The sequence below is a fragment of the Mesocricetus auratus genome, unplaced genomic scaffold (genome assembly GCF_017639785.1).
Source record: "Mesocricetus auratus isolate SY011 unplaced genomic scaffold, BCM_Maur_2.0 Super-Scaffold_100691, whole genome shotgun sequence".
NCBI lineage: Eukaryota > Metazoa > Chordata > Mammalia > Rodentia > Cricetidae > Mesocricetus > Mesocricetus auratus.
In genome coordinates, this window is record NW_024429267.1 from 56667786 (window position 1) to 56686923 (window position 19138).

The 19138-nt window shown below is 49.7% G+C and overlaps 1 protein-coding gene and 2 long non-coding RNA genes across 9 annotated transcripts in view; 2 read left to right on the forward strand and 1 right to left on the reverse strand.

Annotated features, from left to right (window-relative positions):
- The window catches only part of LOC121137498, a 40975-nt gene extending 24261 nt beyond the window's left edge, over nucleotides 1-16714 (reverse strand). The window contains exons 1-2 of one of the 2 annotated variants that reach the window (XR_005874749.1): nucleotides 16457-16714; nucleotides 8458-8490 (exon numbers count right to left, since the gene is read on the reverse strand). This is a non-coding gene — a long non-coding RNA (uncharacterized LOC121137498). Of the gene's footprint in view, nucleotides 1-8457; nucleotides 8491-11709; nucleotides 11822-16456 lie in introns of those variants that run through there. The other variant, XR_005874747.1, reaches the window with a different exon arrangement.
- On the forward strand, nucleotides 9796-16346 carry LOC121137499. 2 transcript variants are annotated; one of them, XR_005874750.1, is made up of 4 exons: nucleotides 9796-9929; nucleotides 12301-12392; nucleotides 12567-12651; nucleotides 16093-16346. It is a non-coding gene; the product is annotated as an uncharacterized LOC121137499 (long non-coding RNA). The 2 variants fall into 2 exon arrangements; XR_005874751.1 differs by lacking the exons at nucleotides 9796-9929; nucleotides 12301-12392; nucleotides 12567-12651 and adding an exon at nucleotides 15713-15828.
- Nucleotides 16466-19138, forward strand: part of Wdr48 (WD repeat domain 48) — a 31325-nt gene continuing 28652 nt past the window's right edge. Inside the window, exon 1 of one of the 5 annotated variants that reach the window (XM_005082338.4) lies at nucleotides 16466-16590. In XM_005082338.4, the coding sequence (XP_005082395.1) occupies nucleotides 16543-16590 (48 nt within the window). In that variant the 5' untranslated portion in view covers nucleotides 16466-16542. Of the gene's footprint in view, nucleotides 16591-16823; nucleotides 16940-18159; nucleotides 18262-19138 lie in introns of those variants that run through there. The other 4 variants (XM_040739777.1, XM_013122215.3, XM_040739775.1 and 1 more) reach the window with 4 other exon arrangements.

Consider the following 19138-nt stretch of genomic DNA (forward strand, 5'->3'; position numbering starts at 1 on the left):
GCCTCTAAAAAACAAAAAATAATGAACAAGCACCATGATCATGCCAAAGGGTCCTTGCTTCATCAAAGCTATGCCAGCCTCTGAACTCAATTATTTAAATGAGATAAAGGCCACACAACAGCCGGGCTGTGTTCACGCACGCCATTAATCCCAGCACTCGGGAGGCAGAGGCAGGGGGATCTCTGTGAGTTCGAGGCCAGCCTGGTCTACAGAGCGAGTTCCAGGACAGGCTCCAAAACAATACAGTAGCATTTTTTTAATTGTTTGGTGCTTCTTTGTTTAGCACCACAGTGCTCAGATGAAGGTCAGACCACAGCTATTGGGAGTCAGTTCTCTGCTTCCACCACGTGGGTCCTGTGGACCCCACTCAAGTGTCAGGCTGGATATCAAGTGCCTTAACCCACTGAACCACCTCAGTAGCCCTTGCATTTCCTTTTTCTAGATCTCTCTCATAAATTAGAGCACACATTATATAGCCTTTTACATTTGGTGTATCCATTCCCTAAGTGCTTGATGGCCATTGAGTTGTTTCTTCCTTTTGTGTAAAGCAGATAATACTGCTAGACCTCCAGTGGACAAGTTTTTGTGTGGACATGTGCTTGTTTTCTTTAGGTAGCGAGTCCAGAAATGAAGTGGCTGTGGTACTTGACAAGCTTAGTGTCCTAGTCGGGGTTTCTATTGCTGAGACGAAACACCATGACCAAAAAGCGTTGGGAAGGAAATGGCTTATTTGGTTTACATTTCCACATCATGGTTTATCACGGAAGGAAGTCAGGGCAGGGACTCAAGCAGGGCAGGAACCTGCAGGCGGGAGCTGATGCAGAGGCCATGGAGGGAGCTGCTCACTGGCTGCTCCCCATGGCTTCCTCAGCCTGCTCTCTCATAGAACCCAGGACCACCAGCCTGGGATGGCCCCACAATGGACTGGGCTGGCCCCCATCCACCACTAATTAAGGATATGCCTTACAGCTGGGACCTATGGGGCATTTTCTCAATTGAGGAGCCTTCCTTTCAGATGACTCTGGCTTGTGTCACATTGACATCAGAGCAGCCAGCACAACTGATCCCTTGTCAACTTGACACACAAGCACATCACTACTAAGTCACAACCCTTCTTATTTGCACCCAAGATCTCACAATAAAAACATAAATAACTTTAAAAGTCTCTTAGTCTTTACAAATTCAAACACATTAAAATTTCAGTCCCTTAAAAATAGCCAACGTATTTCAGAATTGAAAGTCTTTTAAAATTCAAAGTCTCCCATTGTGGGCTCCAGACAGTTTCTGTTATGACATGTTCCTATATCGGAGAGAGAGAGAGAGAGTCTGTATGTGTGTGTGTCTGTGTGTGTGTGCGTGTCTGTGTGTGCGAGTGCACACATACACATTGTGTCATGGCATGCATCATGCCTGTGGAGACCAGAGGACAACCTGGAGGAGTCAGTTCTCTCCTTCTACCGTGTGGTACCCCGGTGTCACACTCAGGTTGTCACATGGCGGCCAGTGTCTGTACCCACCCAGCCATTTTGCTGCCCTGCTTTTGCCTGTGGGTGTGTATATGTGCTATGTGTCTGCAGAGCTCAGAATGGGGTGCTGGGTCCCCAGAAGCAGAGTTGTGAGCCGTCATGTGGGTGCTGGAAACCCAACTCAAGCCCTCTGCAAGAACAAGTGCTTTTAACCACTGCGCCGTCTCTCCAGCCCCCCTGTCTTTGCTTGAGACAGGGTCTTGTTGTGTTGCCCAGGCTGAGCTGGATCCATGACGTCTGTCTCAGCCTCCCAAGAGCACAGGCATGCACCACTCTGCTTTTGCAGAAGACCCAAATTCAATTGCCAGCACCCATTTCAGACGGTTCCCAACCACCTGTAACTCCAGCTCCAGGGGTTCCATGCACTGTCCTGGGCCTCCTAGAACACCCATATCACCACATACCCCTTCCCATATGTGCATATATAATTAAAACCTTGGGGGGGGGGAGGTGAGTGAGACTACATTTTTTTTTCACACAGACTGCCATCACAGTGAGGCGGAGATTTTAGATTTGACAGATAGGAGGTGATAACGTAAGTCTTTCACCTGGTGAGAGAGCACGAGTGTAAAAGAACAGAAGTGAGATGCTTAAGTAGGGTGTGTGTGGTTGGGGGTGAAAAGGGGAGGGGGTCCGTGTGAGAACCCTCGTGTCATAGGAAGCAGGGTCAGCAGACCTGGGAGAGTGGTGGGCGTCACCAGCTCTGTTGCTCGTCCCCCTGACCAAGCAAAGCCTTGGCCTCAGCGTCCTGTGGGACAGGAGAGCTACACTTGCTATCACTAAGATTATTATTATGTCCAAAACTTATGTCAAATTCAACCAATCATATTCTGTGCAGCAAAGGCAGGTTAAGCCAATCCGCACAGAGAAACTTTTTCACCTTCAAAATGGAAATAAATGCATTTTTGGAAAAGGAAAACTTGCCTAACTGGGGTTTTGAGACGTGTGAATTAAATAACACGGCATCTTGTTGTTGAATAAAATAAGCGTCCTGGGTGGGCTTCTGATGCCTCGGGGTCTCCGTCTGAGCTCCTTCCCTGCCTCCTGCGGTCCCCTGGAGACGTTGTCTTCTCTGGCCCATCTCTGGGTAGGTCACCGTGCTTAAGTAACAGCAATGGTGCTTGTCACTTTCCTCCTCTCTGGCTCATTTCTATAGTTTCTCCTGCAATTATGTTGCTTTACTGAGGATGGCTAAAAATGTACCTGCAGCGAGAACTTGTAAATGCAAGATAAATGCTTGATGAGCTGCAATTAGGGGAAACCGAAAATAAATACCAGGTGAAGGTTGGCTCTGTGCATCAAAGAGCAGGAGAAGAGGTGAGGGGCATGCTTCCTTCTTTTTAACAAAGGACCGAAGTGAAGGAAATTCATCAGTAATGCCACCACTTAGAGATAAGTGCCTCTAATAGATGACATCATTGGCAGAGGCTACCGGTCCTCTGCCTTGGTGACAGATCAACTGAAGAGTCCCGGAAAGCATCTCAAAGGTGCAGAGCACACAGCGCTTCCTGTGTAGGGGATGGGTTTCAACGCTACGGCTGTGGAGGAGCCCAGCCTGTGCTGGAGATAGGGCCAGGACACAGAGGAAGAGGAAAACCCGTGTTCTCCCTTCCTTCGTTCTCTCTCTCTCTCTCTCTCTCTCTCTCTCTCTCTCTCTCTCTCTCTCTCTCTCTCTCTCTCTCTCTCTCTCTCTCTCTCTCTCTCTCTCTCTCTCTCTCTCACACACACACACACACACACACACACACACACACACAAATAATGAGACTCAGATGAAGCTGATATTCATCTTGACCGCACAGGGGCTCCGACAGGCAGCTTGTAACACACACTCACCCTGAGAAAGGAGAGGGCTTTTCCTCTGTTTCCATCCAGTCAGGGGCTGCCAAGGTTGGGGAGGCAAACAGCATACTCTGGGGGTCTAAGTGGCCAGGGCATCTTCAACTGCTCCTCACCTACAGCGAGACGAAGTGTGGGGTACAGCCAAGGCCCCTGCTTCAGCTCAGGGGTCTGCATGAGAAACCACATGCTACCTGTGCCCTTTGCTCCTGTCTAAATCCAAATCCAGCTTTGCCTTCTCCGCAGGGCATGCCCATGTTCCGCCCACTGTGTCAGGCAAGGCAGTCAACCTGTTCCAGCCTTTGTCACGTCTGAAATACATTTCTGAATCCAAAGCAAGAGCTCCTGAGCCACGTCCAGGGGACTGGAGTTTTTGTCTCCTCCATTTAAATATTGAGTTCAGAGCATCCGCATGATGGCAGCAATTAGGAAATGAGTAAGGAGCCGGTATGAGTGGGATTAGTGGGGGGAGGGTGTGGAAGATAATTCAGCTCTTAAGAATGGATACCTGCCGGGCGTTGGTGGCGCACGCCTTTAATCCCAGCACTTGGGAGGCAGAGGCAGGCGGATCTCTGTGAGTTCGAGGCCAGCCTGGTCTACAAGAGCTAGTTCCAGGACAGCCTCCAAAGCCACAGAGAAACCCTGTCTCGAAAAACCAAAAAAAAAAGAAAAAAAAAGAAAAAAAAAAGAATGGATACCTGAGTTCAGTTCCCAGCACCCACATCAGATGGCTCCCAACCACCTGTAACTCCAACTCCAGGGGATCTTATGCCATCTTCTGTCTTTGGAAGGCAACTACAACCTATGCGTATGTGCACGTATGTGTGTACACGTGTGTGCATGTTAAATCAATATTTAAATAACCGCACGCGAGAGCTTGTCTCTTCTTTCTCTGCCGTCTTCCCTGTGTGATGATACAATGGGAGCTGCAAACTTGAACGCTGGTGTTCCTCGGATACCTGATCTGAGGAGGAATTGGATATTTGAGTTGTCCTTTATTCAGGACACCACCGTCTGAGAAAGAACTGCATTAGTCGCTTTTCTCCTTGCTGTGATAAAATCTCTGGCAAAAGCAACTTAAGAAAAGATGTGTTCGTTTGGGCTCGTGGCTTTGGGGCGCAGTCCACTCAGGCTGGGAAGGCGTAGCAGTCGGTGGCTGGTCACAGTACAAGTGCAGTCAGGAAGCAGAGGCGAGAGTCGCTGCTCACCTGCTCCATCTCTTTTTGTTCATTCTGGATCATTGGCCCCTGGAACAGTTCTGCCCACATTTAGGGTGAGTCTTTCTACCTCGATGAACCCTGTCTAGAAACTTCCTTAAATACATACACCAAGATGTGTCTCCTGGCTGATTCTAGATCCCGTCTCTGTGACAGCCAGTATTAAGTATCACAGCACAGATTACCATCCTAGAGGTGCGGTCTATCTCGTGTCCAGGTAGCAGATCATACAGAGAGTAGAAACTCCCAAGTTTAGCCCTGCCCCTCTGGTCAGAAGATCAGCCTTGATTCTGAACTTCTCAGCCTTCAGAACTGTAATGAGTCATTCCATGTACAATAATTGTATGATGTCCCAGGATAACTATATTTTCATTTGAATTATTTCAAACAAGGTATTTGAAAGCTGGGGGCTGTAACACACATTTGTACTCCCAAGACTTCTACAGAAAGGTGGGGGACTGAGACAGAATTCCTGGGAGCTGGCATAGTGTAGGACAGGCAACAGTGAACAGAGAAACCCTGTCTTGAACTACCCCTCCCCAAATCTGGCTATAAGGCATTGTCTTATTTGGTGATTAACAGGGGAGGGCCCAGCCCATTGTGGGTGGGGCCATCCCTGGGCAGGTGGTCCTGGGTTCTGTAAGAAAGCAGACTGAGCAAGCCATGGGGAGCGACCCAGTGAGCAGCTCACCTCCATGGCCTCTGCTTCAGCTCCAGCCTCCAGGTTCCTGCTCTGTGTGAGCTCCCGTCCTGACTTCCTTCAGTGATGGACTACGATGTGGAAGTGTGAGACAAATAAACCCTCTCCTCCCCAGCTTGCTTTTGGTTACGGTGCTCCATCACAGCAACATAACCCCTGACATTTGGGGAGGTGTTTCCATAGACTAAGTGTGAGGGGGTTACCTGGGGAGAGAGGCTACCTGCAACCAGGCCAAGCCTCACCCCAGAAGGGACATCTGGAGGGTGGCTCAGCTGGGAAGGCGCTTGCCTTGAGAGCATGAGGACCCGAGTTTGATTCCCAGAAGCCACAGGTGGCTCCGCAGGTTGGAACACTTGGCACCATGCCTGACAGACTGAGGTTGATTCCCAGTTCCCACAAGGTGAAAGGAAATAACCAGTTTCTACACTGTGTGTGTGTGTGTGTGGTGTGTGTGTGTGTGTGTGTGTGTGTGTGTGCGTGCGCGCTTGATTCATGGAACATACATGGTGGAAAGAACCGCCTCCTACAAGTTGTCCTCCATACACACTCCATGCAATGTATGTGCTCAATGCGCACACACACACACACACACACACACACACACACAGATAGACAGACAGAACCAGACTTGGTGTGCCACACTTAGGATTTTAACACTTGGCAGGTAGAAGCAGGAGGGTCCAGAGTTTAAGGTCATCCTTGGCTACAGTGTGAAATCAGGGCTAGCCTGGGACCCATGACCCTTTCTCAAAAGAAAAGCAAATGAGCACAATGGAAATCTAGACCGCAGGAACCAACCCTTTCCAAGTGATTTATTCCACAGCAAAGCCCAGGAATTCAGGGACACAGAAATATCCCCTGACACGCACCAGAGTAAATGTCACAGTTTCTGCCTGCCAGGCAAGAAAATATGACCCATAGCGATGGTATAAATTATTCAGTGGAAACCACCCAGACTGGACATAGATACTATAATTAAACAGAGAATCTAAAATAGTTATTAAAACTGAGCACATATATTGGGAAATTAAGTGCAGATGTGGAATATATAAAAGGATCAAATAGAACTGCAGTGTGAAGAAACTGGAAGAAAAAAAGTAGGGCAATACCAGGCTTTTTGCTTTAGGTCACCAGCTGGCTCCCAAATCTTGAGACACGGAGACTTATTATTTTGAACTCTCAGCCTAGCTTAGGCTCTTTTCTGGCTGGCTCTTTTAACTTAAATTAACCTATTTCTCTGTATCTACCTTTTGCCTCAGGGCTTGTTACGTTTCTTCTGTATATCTTACTTTTACTGCTTCTCCATGTCTGTTGGCTGGTGACGATCTGGCTTCTTGCTCCGGTCATGCCCTCTCTGTCTCCCTCATTCTCTCCTATTCTCTCTGCCCACCAGCCTCACCGATCCCCCTTCTGCCTATTGGCTGTTCAGCTCTTTATTAGACCAATGAGGTGCCTTAGGCAGGCAAGATGACACAGATGCAACACGTCTTTACATAACTAAACGCACGTTCTTACATGATTAAACAAATACATCATAGACAAATGTAACACATCTTTGCCTGTTAAGGAAATATTCCACAACAGGCCAGTCCAGCAGAACTCCCAAGGAGAGAGAAGAGTGGAAGAGGCATGAGAAAACATTTGCAGGGGCTGAAGAGATGGCTCAGCAGGTAGAACACTCGGCTACTCTTCCAGAGGACCCAAATTCCCAGTACCCACTTAGGGTGGTTCACAACCACTTGTAACCCCAGAGGACCCAAGACCCTCTTCCAGCCTCCATACACTATACTCACTCACATGGACATACACACACTTCTCCTAAGTGTGTACATGATTAAAAATAAATTAAAGATTTTTTTAAAGAGGCAGGATTGCAAGTTCCAGGCCAACCTCTATGTGAAAAAGCTAAAGAAATAATGAACATTTCACAAATTTGGTGGAAGCTAGAACTTTATGCATTCAGGATCCTCCAGAAATATTCAAGTGCACACACACACACACACACACACACACACACACACACACCCAATATGGAGGTATTCCATAAAACCAGTGACAAAGAGAAAAATCTTGAAAGCAGCTTTATATTTAAGGTGTCTTGCTTTTAAAAATCATTTTCTGTGCATGTATAGCACATGAGTGTGAGTGTGTACATGAGTGTGTGTCTGTGGGTGTAGGTGTGTGGGTGTGTGAATGTGCATGAGTATGTGTCTGTGGGTGTAGGTGTGTGAGTGTGTGAATGTGCATGAGTGTGTGTCTGTGGGTGTACGTGTATGAGAGTGTGTGCATGAGTGTGTGTCTGTGGGTGTAGGTGTGTGAGTGTGTGAATGTGCATGAGTATGTGTCTGTGGGTGTAGGTGTGTGAGTGTGTGAATGTGCATGAGTGTGTGTCTGTGGGTGTAGGTGTATGAGAGTGTGTGCATGAGTGTGTGTCTGTGGGTGTAGGTGTGTGAGTGTGTGAATGTGCATGAGTATGTGTCTGGGTGTAGGTGTGTGAGTGTGTGCATGAGTGTGTGTCTGTGGGTGTAGGTGTGTGAGTGCGTGAATGTGCATGAGTATGTGTCTGGGTGTAGGTGTGTGAGAGTGTGTGCATGAGTGGGTGTCTGTGGGTGTAGGTGTATGAGAGTTGTGTGTGTGCATGAGTGTGTGTCTGTGGGTGTAGGTGTATGAGAGTTGTGTGTGTGCACACGAGTGTTCATGTGCAGTGTGTATGTGTGTAGTGTACACTTGCCATAGCCTGGGTGTGGAGGTCACAGAACACCCATGCATGTTGGTCTTCACCTTTCTTTTTTTTCTTAGACAGGGTTTCTCTGTGGCTTTGGAGGCTGTCCTGGAACTCACTCTGTAGACCAGACTGGTCTTGAACTCACAGAGATCCAACTGCCTCTGCCTCCTGAGGGCTGGGATTAAAGATGTGCACCACCAACGCCCAGCATTAGCCATTTTCCCAACTGAGGCTCCCTCCTCTCTGATGACTCTAGCTCGTGTCAAGTTGACATAAACCTAGGCACTGCACAGTCCTTACTCCAAAACTGTGGTGCACGGTCTGTTCCCGGCATATCTCATGGCTTCACCAAAGCCGTTGCTGTGGTGGGGTCACCTCTCAGCCTCTAGAACTGAGACCCACCCGACTGCTCACTTACAAGCTCTCAGGACGGTCTCACCAAAGACCTACCTTAGTATGTTCAGAGTCACAGGTCACGAACTCCTGGGAGAGAAGAGATAGGAGAAGAGCACAGATTATTTCCAAAGAAATCTTTCTTCCCACACCCCGACACCATTGAGCCTCCTGAGCGACCTAGGAGTTCTCGGGAGAATTTTCTTCCATAACCCGCACGTGGGATCTGTTTTATGCTTACTTGGGACTGCATCCTAATCTGGTTGTGACACTGTCAACCTGACAGGGTCTGAAGTCATTAAAGGACAAATGTCTAGGCTTGTCTGTGAAGAACGGTCTAGATTTGGTTACCTCGGGTGGAAAGACCCCCCAAATGTGGGCCTGGGCCCTGAACGTCAGAGAGGAGGAAGCCACCTATGTCCTGTCTGCAGACCCTGGTGGTCAGCTGTGCCCTCAGGCTCCTGCACTGACTACTCCACCATGCTGGGCTCCATCCCTCAAACTGTGAGCCGAAATAACCCTTCCATCCTCAGGAAGATTTCGTCAGGTTTTTGTAGCTGGAGGTTTCTTTCCAGCTTGGTCCTGCAGCTGTTTAGCCCCAAATGAACACACGGGGGCGTCTATTAATTTTAACCTGTTGGTCGATGGCTCAGGCTTCTTATTGGCTAGCTCTCTCTTAATTATTAACCCATTTCTATCAATCTAAGTGTTTCCAGGTGGCCTTATCTTACCCAAGAAGGGCCTGGACCTGTTACTCCTTCCTTGGCTACATGGTTTCTCTTTCTGGTGGCTTCTCTCTCCCCTCTCCCCAGCATTCTCCTCCTCTGGTTGCCCTACCTATCTCTCCTGCCTGGCTACTGGCCAATCGGTGTTTTATCCATCAACCGATAGGAGAAACACGTATGCAGAAGGACGTCCCCCAACAGGCTTTGGTTCTGACACAGCGTCTCTCTGTGGTGCCCTGGCTGTCCCAGAACTCTGCATGGAGACAGCACTGGCCTCAAACTCACAGACATCTGTCTGCTTCCTCCCAGCTGCTGAGATGAAAGGCGCATACCACCACACCCAGGTCCTGTCGGTATTTCACTAAAAGAAAGGCAACTGATCCTACCTCTGCCTCGGGTTAAACTGAGATAGAAGGCAGTCCATTCCATACCACTCCCTCAGCCACACTAATGGTAGGTGGCAGGAGCATTAGTGGCCTGTCAATCATCCCTTTAATCTGTCCCCATCGTTTTCTCCAACAATGCTTCCCTGTATTAACTGTAAGTACAGTTTCGAGAAGGAATTGCTAGAAAAAAAAAGAACTGCTAAGTCACCTTCCTGGGTGATTATATTGATTTACCCTGGCACTCCGAGTGTATAAACGACGGCTTCCCCACATCACCTGAACACAGCGTCTCATTAAACTTTCAGGTCTTTTCTGAGCCGTGGGAGAAAAGCGGTGTTCCCGTAAACACATATTTTCCTCATTATGAGTGAGATTAAGGACACTCCCGTACAGATCCAGCCATTTCTTTTCTTTCTCTGTAAGTACCTCTTCATGCCCTTCGCTAATTTTTTTTTTCCTATTGTGCTTTGGTGTATTCCGTGTTAGCTCGTAATCGTTCTTTGTATTACTAAAGAAACTGGTTCTTTGTCGTGTGTTCCAAGTGTATTTTCCCCAAGTGGTCCAGGGCAACCAGAGCAGGGCCCAGTGGGTTCGGGATGAGGTGCCAGCCAGGTGCTTAGGACTTCCCCTCTTACCACCCCTCCTCCCCGCACAGGAGCCCAGCCCTTGCCTTCTCATTCACAACAGCTCAGCAATGAAGACCTAATTGGCTTGCAGGGAGAAAAGGATGCCTTGGACTGTTGCCATGGAAACTGCCCCTCCCACTGCATTTACCATTCAAAGGCTTCTTCGGGCATTCATGTACAACAAATTAGTGAAGGGAGATTTCCAGACTTTTGGGCCTGGTTTTTGAAAGCATTTTGAAGGTGCTTATAGAGGCATGAAGAATGCCGGTGGTTTCTGCCAGGAGATTACGAGGAACAGAACAGTGTTCGACTCCAGCCTCCGGGGAGGGAGGGTTTGCTGAGGAACTGGAATGTCTCCACCGGTTTTGTGATCTCCCTTCCTTCCTCAGCTTCCACCACAGAGCTTGCGGGTCTCAGGGGTGGTTTGTGTTTGCCCAGCAAAAAGCAGGCGCTCCTAAAGATCAGTTCTCATCTGGACTCCAGTGAAAGCCAAGACATTATACGCTAGGTGGGAAATCAGAAAGCAGCTCGATTCCCTGCAGAGGCCGGGAGACGGTTAGTGAGAGGAGAGGGGATCTGCGAGAGATGAAAACCAGGAGCATCACGCAGGTGTCCGGGTTGATGGTGGTGCTCTTGGGGCTAAGTCACAGGCTCTGGGATTCCCAGCGCCGATAATGGCCCTCTCCAGGCGAAAGAAAAGTCCCACTGATCTGTCACATCCAAGTGTTTCTGGGACACTGGGTTCCAAACTCTATGGTTTCAGGGTTTTTGGTGACCCGCCCCCAGTATGATCCTGAGATTGACCTGTGACCTTGTGGTAATTGCTGTAGCCACAGGTGTACTGACTTCAACTGAGGAGGAGTTCCCCATCATTTTGACTAGGTGGGAGCCCAGAAGTACACTGAATTTGATTTTTTAAAGTTTCTAAATTTCTGACATTTGGGGTAGACATAGCACACGCATAGAAGTCTGAGGACAACTTATATGAGTCACTTCTCTTTTCCTGCCACATGGGTTCCAGAGACTGAACTCTGGTCACCAGGCTTGGCGGCAAGCACCATGACCTGCTGAGCTGTCTCGATGGCCCAGAATTACATTTAATCTTAATAACTGGAAATGGCATCTACTTGGACACATTCAAGTCTGTGGGGTCTAGGTCACCCCCACCGCACGTTTCTATCCTGAGCTTTGGAGAGCCTCAGCCCACTCAGGTCCTTTGTAAGAACCACATAACAAAAGGGGAGTATTTGTAGCACAGATATTAAATTGTTTTTATTTTGTCCAGTTGTTAAAATTATCAAGTCACCCCTCGTATCCATGGTGACTAGCATCCCTTGGGTACCAAAATTCTGGGATGCTCCAAGGTCTTCTATAAAACAGTGAGGAATATCCATGAGATATCTGCACACACTACCATACACGATAAGTCATCTCTAGGAGTGAAATTTAAATACTACGTAAAAACTGTTTGATTTAATGAATAATGGTAAGAAACACACTGCATGTGTGTAACCTTTTATAAAAAGCTGTTAATCTGAGCGGCTTAAATCCATAAACATGGGATTCACTGACCTTGCAAACACCCAAATTGTGCTTTGTTTTCATTTAACTTGTCTTCCTAGTAAGTTATGGCACTTCCATGGAAGAAAGTCCATTTCTTGTAGAGGCACTTTGATTGTGGCTTTTCGTCTGTGGAGAATAAGTAGCAAACATGCAAAAGTCTCACAGCCAGTGACTTCTAACTCAGGGGCCCGAGTGGACGGCTCTCTACTGCCCTCCAGTGGGAAATATGGGCCAAGCATTTCTAGACTGGGAAGTGGTTTGTTCTATCTATACTGTGACACCACCCCCGAGGTAAGAGGAGACTGTGTTCTCAGAGTGTTCGGACATAACCTAGCTGCTAAACATGTTGGCTTCTTTTCCCTTTGTTAGGAAAATTTCAATATGACACTTAAAGCAGTCTCTCTGACCGCATGGGAACACCATACAATGTTCCACAGAAACATCTCCAGCTGCTTCATAGACTTTCTGTGGGAGAACACAGAGATGGCCGGGGATGGGGTACTGTATTTACCAAGTGGGAAAATTAAGAAATTATCTAAAAGATGTATCACAAGGACGGAGAGTTGGCTCAGTGATTAATAGCTTTTGCTCTTCTTGCAGAGGACCAGAGCTCAGTTGCCAGCACTAATACCAGGCATCTCACAACTGCCTGTAACTCCACCTGCAGGACATCGGGCACTGTGGCGGTTTAAGTAAGAATAGCCCCCCCAGGCTCAGACATTTGAATGCTTTGTGGTCAGGGAGTGGCTCTATTGGGAAGAATTAGTGGGTGTGGCTTGTCAGAGGAAGTGTGTCACGGGGGGTGGGCTTTGGAGTTTCAGATGCTCGAGCCAGGCCCAGTGTGTCTCTCTTCCTGCTGACTGCAGATCTGGATGTGGAACTCTCAGCTCCTCCAGCATCGCATCTGCCATGCCCTCCTCCATGATGGTAATGGACTGGACCTCTGAAACTGTAAGCCTGCCCCAATGAAATGCTTCCTCTTATAACTATGAGTTGCCTGGATCATGGTGTCTCTTCACAATGACAAAACACTTGAGTAAGACAGGCATCTTCTACTGGCATCCTTGGACACCCATACACACGCGTGTGTGCGCGCGCACACACATGCACTAAATAAGTTAAAACGGTATCACAAGCGTGTCTTTTATGTTATGTAAGTTTTTTAACAGAAGTTGAACTGGCTGAAGCTTCTGAAAATGCAAGCTGAAAGAATTGTAGTGGGTGTGAATTTTATTTCACAAACCCCGACATCTTAAGTTTGGGTTCATGCTACACTACTAAAATTGCTTATATAACCTTGCTTGGCCTGTACATCACTCTTGAATGGCAATCTTACAGCTTATCACACATCCCTGTACCTTACTTCTTACTGGAAGATTATGCTAGAAGGAAACCATATAGGTTTTGTTGTTGTTTCTCTGATCTGATCGACAACCAGGATGGACTTGTAGTATACAATCTGACTAAATGAGTCGAAAAGTGCTCTTCTTTTTTAAAAAATCAATCAGCATTAGTCACTTTTCCCAAAAGCACCTCATGGAAGACTTTACGTCGGCTTATGGTTCTAGAGGAGTCAGAGTCCATCGTGGCAGGGAAGGCGTGGTAACAAGTGACGGGCCTGGTGGCAAGAGCATGATGCTGAGTGATCACACAGGGAGCAGAGTGAGCGGGAAACAGGCTGAGACTATGAAACATGGAAGCCCACCCACAGGGATGTGCAGCCTTCAGCAAGGCCACACCAGCTCCCTAACAGTGCCAACCCGGACCCAGTGCCAACCAACCCGGACCCAGTGTTCAAATACCTGAGCCGCGGCGGGTGATTCTCATTCAAACCACCATGCCATTTTTAATTTTTTTCCTTTTATTTTACGTGTATAGGTATTTTGTCTGCATCTACAGTATGTGTGTGAACTATGTATGTACAGAGGAGGCCAGAAGAGGGTTGGGTCCCCTATAACTGAAGTTACAGACTGCTGTGAGCTGCCATGTGGGTGCTGGGAATTGAACCCGGGTCCTCTGGAAGAGCAGCCAGTGCTCTTAACCTCTGAGCCACCTCTCCAGTTCTGCTCCATACCACTTTTAAATACCCAAATAATATATTAGCCGCTAACAGAAAGTAGTTGCTGTGAACCAAGGTTCTGCGTGGTTTTGTGTTTCCATCTCAGCAGTGTTTATTTATTGTGATACTAGGAGTTTTACTGGGCACTACATCGATAGCCCAGTTTCATTTTTATTACGTTCTTACTACACGTCAAACATATGCTAAACACTATATGATCGTTTTAACAGAGCATCTTTTATTTACCCTTAGACAATTTCACATGTGTAAACAATACATACTGATCACACGCTCCCCCAACTCATCTCTTCCATTCCCCCCAAGGAACCCCATCTCCTCCCTCCTACTCCCCCCAGGGACTTTTATGTCCTTCCCCAACTCCGCCAGGCACCCTCAGCCACTTCCCAATCCATGTCCTCTCCTGTCTGTGTTAATAGCCCACTGAGTTCATTGAGTGCTGAACAGATCTTGTGCAGGTGGCTACAGCTGCATGTCGTTGATGGTGCGATGGCCACGTCATATCCGAGAGACAGCATTTCAGTCTCCGCCCCATGATCCGGCTCTTACATTCTCTCCACTCTATTTCAAAGACGTTTCCTGAACCTTGCGGTGGGGGCGATACGGATGTGTATTTAGAGCTGAGCACTTATTAGCACTTTGAGTCTCTCTCTGCGTTCACAGCTGCTCCCTACAAAGAGAGGCGACGCCTCTGGCCATGGCTGAGGACAGAACTAATTTATGGGCAGAGACTGCATCTCCAGGAACAGGAAGATGGTGGTGATTTGCCATCATCATGTGGGTGCTCCCCAAATAAACACCTGTTAATCCTTCATCTGGTATGACTGTGAGCCGCCATGTGGGTGCTGGGAATTGAACTCGGAACCTCTGGAAGAGCAGCCAGTGCTCTTAACCCCTGAGCCATCTCTCCAGACCCCTGAAGCCACACCCTAAGATGCTGCCACTACACAAACATCTAGAAAGAAGTCTGGCAACACGTAGTTTAGCAAAGCAACAGTAGCAGGATCCTCCCTAGGGCCACGGGATGCACAGGACCAGACCTGAATCCAAAAGGCGTTGGTCATCCTCATACCTGTCAGGCCACCGCTACACCAGTGAGCACATCCTGCCTGGCGGGGTTGTCTGCAGGGATATCACGGATGTTGTGTCTTCCCTGGAGGGCTGCTTAGCACCCCCGCCACTATGAAGGCTAGTCCTGGGGAGGAAATGTTGGAGTCGGTGCCACCTTGTTGTCTCTGCGTCCAACTACCGAAGTGTATGGCGTCTTCAGCAATCCTGTCTTACTACTTAGTTTTAGTGGGCAACCGAGAGCAACAGCAATGGCCTGTATTGTTTGGGGGACCTCTAGGGCTTCCCTGACCATAAGTCACAGGAAGCTATCCCGTGCCTGGCATTGAGATTCTCATTTAATACCCCATATCTTCTGGGGGAGTAATCGTCCATCCATGCAGGGTATCTATGCTCAAAATTCTGTCTTTATAAGTGTGTTTTCTTTCTAAGATTTGCTTCTATTTTATGTGTGTGAGTGTGCTGCCGGCATGTGTGGGTATGCCACCTGCATGCAGTACCTGCGGGGGCCAGAAGAGGGCCTGTGGAATTGGAGTGACAGACACTCATGCTCTCCCAGGTGGACGGATGCTAGGACCCAAACCCAAGTCTTCTGCAGGAGCAGCGAGTGCTCTTCATTTCTCAGCCATCTCTCCAGACCCTCTGCATTTTTTTAATTAGCTTACAAAGGTAGTGGGTTTCCACAGGGGTTATAACACTTTAGCCACGTTCCCTGACCCAGGTGATCATTTAAAAATACACTGATTGTCTTCAGTCAGTATACCAGGGTCAATGCTAACATTCTCCTGCTTAACTTCCTAGGACCCATTTTACCAGCTACCGTGGCACAAGTCTGTACTTCTAGCTCTCTTGAGGGGGCCGGTGAGATAGCCCACTGGGTAAGGGTGCCGCTGCCAAGCCTGAGTTAGACCCTCAAGACCCACACAGCGGGAGGAGAGAACTGACCCCCACAAGCGGACTTCTGACCTCCGGAGGAGTCTGAGGTCAGCCTGGTCTACATAGCGCATACTAGGCCAGCCGGGGCTACACAGCAAGACCGTGCATCAAAAACAAAATAACAACAGGCCGGGGCGTTGGTGGCGCACGCCTTTAACCCCAGCACTAGGGAGGCAGAAGCAGGCGGATCTCTGTGAGTTCGAAGCCAGCCTGGTCTACAGGGCGAGTTCCAGGACAGTCTCCAAAGCAACACAGAGAAACCCTGTCTTGAAAAACAAGCAAATAACGAATTTTTTTTGTTTTTTTTTAAGCTACAAATATGGAGACGGAGTCGGAGACAGGGCTCAGCGGTTAAGAGCACTGGCTGCTCCGGCAGAGCACTTGGGTTCGACTCCCGGAAGCCACGCGATGCTCACAAGCAACCGTTAACTCCGGTCCCCGGGATCCGACGGCCTCTCCCGACCTCCGCGGGTACCGCACGCACGGAGTGCACGGACAGACACTCAGGCGAGACGCAAACGCACAGCAAACTTGAGCTTTAAAAACAAAAAAAAAACACGACGCATACTAACGCAGGGGTGGGCGCCCGGGGCGGCTGCGCCTCCCGTCAGCGTTACCGCCCGCGCTCGGCCTTTTCCCTCGCTACGGGCCGGGCGAGCCCACGCCCCTACCTACCGTCCTGCCCAACCGAGGGAACCAGGGCGGGACATCCGCCGGCGCCGGCCGCTCCCGGAAGTGACGTCGGAGTGTCAACATGCAAGATGGCGGCCCATCACCGGCAGAACACAGCCGGGCGGAGGAAAGTGCAGGTATGGCGGCCGGGCTCTGCAGCCCGGGCGGCGCTGCCGTCGGACCGGCTTCCCCCGCGGGCGGGCGGATGCCTCGGGCCGCGGTCGGCGGGGTTCGACGGCCGGAGGGAGGGAGGCTGGCGGGGCGGGGGCGCAGCCGCGCGAGGGGTGGGGCCGCGGCGCCAACGGCCTGAGGCGGCGAGCGGGCGGGCTGGGCGCGCGGGCGGGCGGGCGCGGGGAAACCGCCGTGCCGGGGCACCGGGCCTGCGGCGGCGCCATGGGCCTGCTGCCCGCTCACCTGCCTCTGCTCTCGGCCGCCTTCCTCCGGAGCGGCCGCGACCCGGCGGCGGAGGCCACGCGGCGCCCGCGGGTGGGTGAGACCCCGGGAGCCCGGGGGGCCTTGCGGCGGGGGCGTGGCGGGGCCGGGCCGCACGTGGGAGCCCTGCGCTGGGGTGGGGAGAGTAGTGACGGTTTTCCCCTCCTCGGCGGTGGCCTTCGCCTCCCCCACCGCCATCCCCGCCTTCCTCCTTGGTCCTTGTCTCCGCGGCGGCGGCGGTAGTTAACGCACGTCGTGGGTGCCTTGGGTCTCCCTAAATCAAACTTCTGGTTGGGTGGACGTTTGAGCTCAAGCTTTTGCTGCCTTGTGGGCCGCCGGGGGTGGGGTTCATCTGGCAGGGCTTCCTGTCCTAAGCAAGGTCAGCACCCCGCCCCATCCCCCCCCTTGCACCGCGTAAATCTCAGCCTGGTGGTACCTGCCTGTGCGCCTTGAGCACCTAGCGTCGAGGAGGGGGTGGTTAAAGGCTAGAGGATCGGAAGTTCAAAAATTCAGACCCATTCTCCGGTACCTAACAAGTTTAAGGTCAGTCTGAGCTACCGGAGACCCTGGCTCAAAAAAATATTATCCGCTACCTTTTATGTTACAGGATGGGTTTGCCTGTTTGTTTGTTTGTCTGTTTGTTTTTTAAGTCCTGTTAGAGACTTGAAAAGGTGCGCTGAGTCATTGGACATGTAACGAGTGCATAGATTAATTGGCCCCACAGAGGGGAAGAGTTTAGCAGTCACTAACACTCCACAGATTGAACTTTGTGTTCAGAAGTGGGGTCTGGAAGTCAGTAACCCCAGCATAAGGTTCTAAAGTTGTGAAGTTTTCTGAAAAGGTGTCCCTTTTATGTTACTGGTCTCGCTGGCGAGTTCAGCGTTCCTATGCGCTCACTAGATGGTGGTTAAAATGATTAAAATTGAGCTAGGGAGGTGTCTCCTCTGGTAAAGGGCCCGGAGCACAAGCATGATCTAAATTTCTGTCCTCTCACTTAAAAGGAAGCGTGGCATGTTGGTTGACACTCTAATCAGCTCTGGGGAGGCAGAAACGGGAGGGTCCCTGAAGCTTGATGGCTGGCTAGTCTTGCTGATCAGGAGGCCCAGGACCAGGGAGACAAGCTCCACCCCCACAGCTGTGTGCATGCACGGGCTGTCCACACACCCCGCACACAAATAATCAAATATTTAAGGAATAAGCGAAATTTCAAGATCTAAGATCCCATAGCTTTCCCTGAATAGGTGTTGTTTTTCTTTTAAAGGGCATTCGTGATGGGATTGAAGTAACCCCAGCTTCCAGGCCAGGTGGTGAGAATGCCGTTTCCAACCAAGTTGTAACTTAGTCATGTTCTGCACTCTAGGATGGTGGTCAATAGAGTAAGGATTATCAGTTCTCTCCATTTAGGGGCAAAGATGTAAAAGACAGGGCTGGTGAGATGGCTTGGAGGGTAAAGGTGCTCACTCCCACACCTGAAGACTTGAGTTTGACTCCTGGGAATGTGAGAGCTGACTCCCTCCGTGTTACCCTCTGACCTCCACAGCTGCTTTGTGGCACTTGTACATATATGCGTGCTTTAGAACATTTGCAAGTCAAAGCTGTGGCTGTACACTGGAAGAGCGCTTGCCCTGCACAAGGCCCTTGAGTTCAGTCCCTAGCATTTTTGTTTTGGTTTTTCGAGACAGGGTTTCTCTGTATTGCTTTGGAGCCTGTCCTGGAACTCACTCTGTAGACCAGGCTGGCCTTGAACTCACAAAGATCCTCCTTCCTCTGCCTGCGGAGTGCTAGGATTAAAGGCGTGTGCCACCACTGCACCCCCTAGCATCTTTTAAAAACAAGAGTAAGACAATAGCGATAGAGGAGAGGGACGATGAAAGTGAACCACAGCAGGTGCAAAAACAAAACAAAGGTTTAAACAGGCTGTGAGCCCGTGCAAACAGCATGAACGAGGGAGGAGGTGGCCCCACTCTCAGCCCACCGAGAGCGAAGCTGGAGTTTGCTGATTGTAACTAGACGCCATTTCCTCCCAAGAGTGAAATTAGCCTGCTGAAGAAAAAGTTACGAATTTGTCTGGCAGGCGCAGAAGCTGCAGAGACCGGTTTCACCTCACTGTGCAGAGGAGTAGGCGCATATCCACGCATGCTCATGGAAAGAAGAGCCCACAGATAGTACAAATCCATGAAGTCTGCCTGTCCTCCACTACCTCAAGGCAGCGACTGTGTAGGTTGTCCTGTGTCAGCCTGCACACTCCTGACA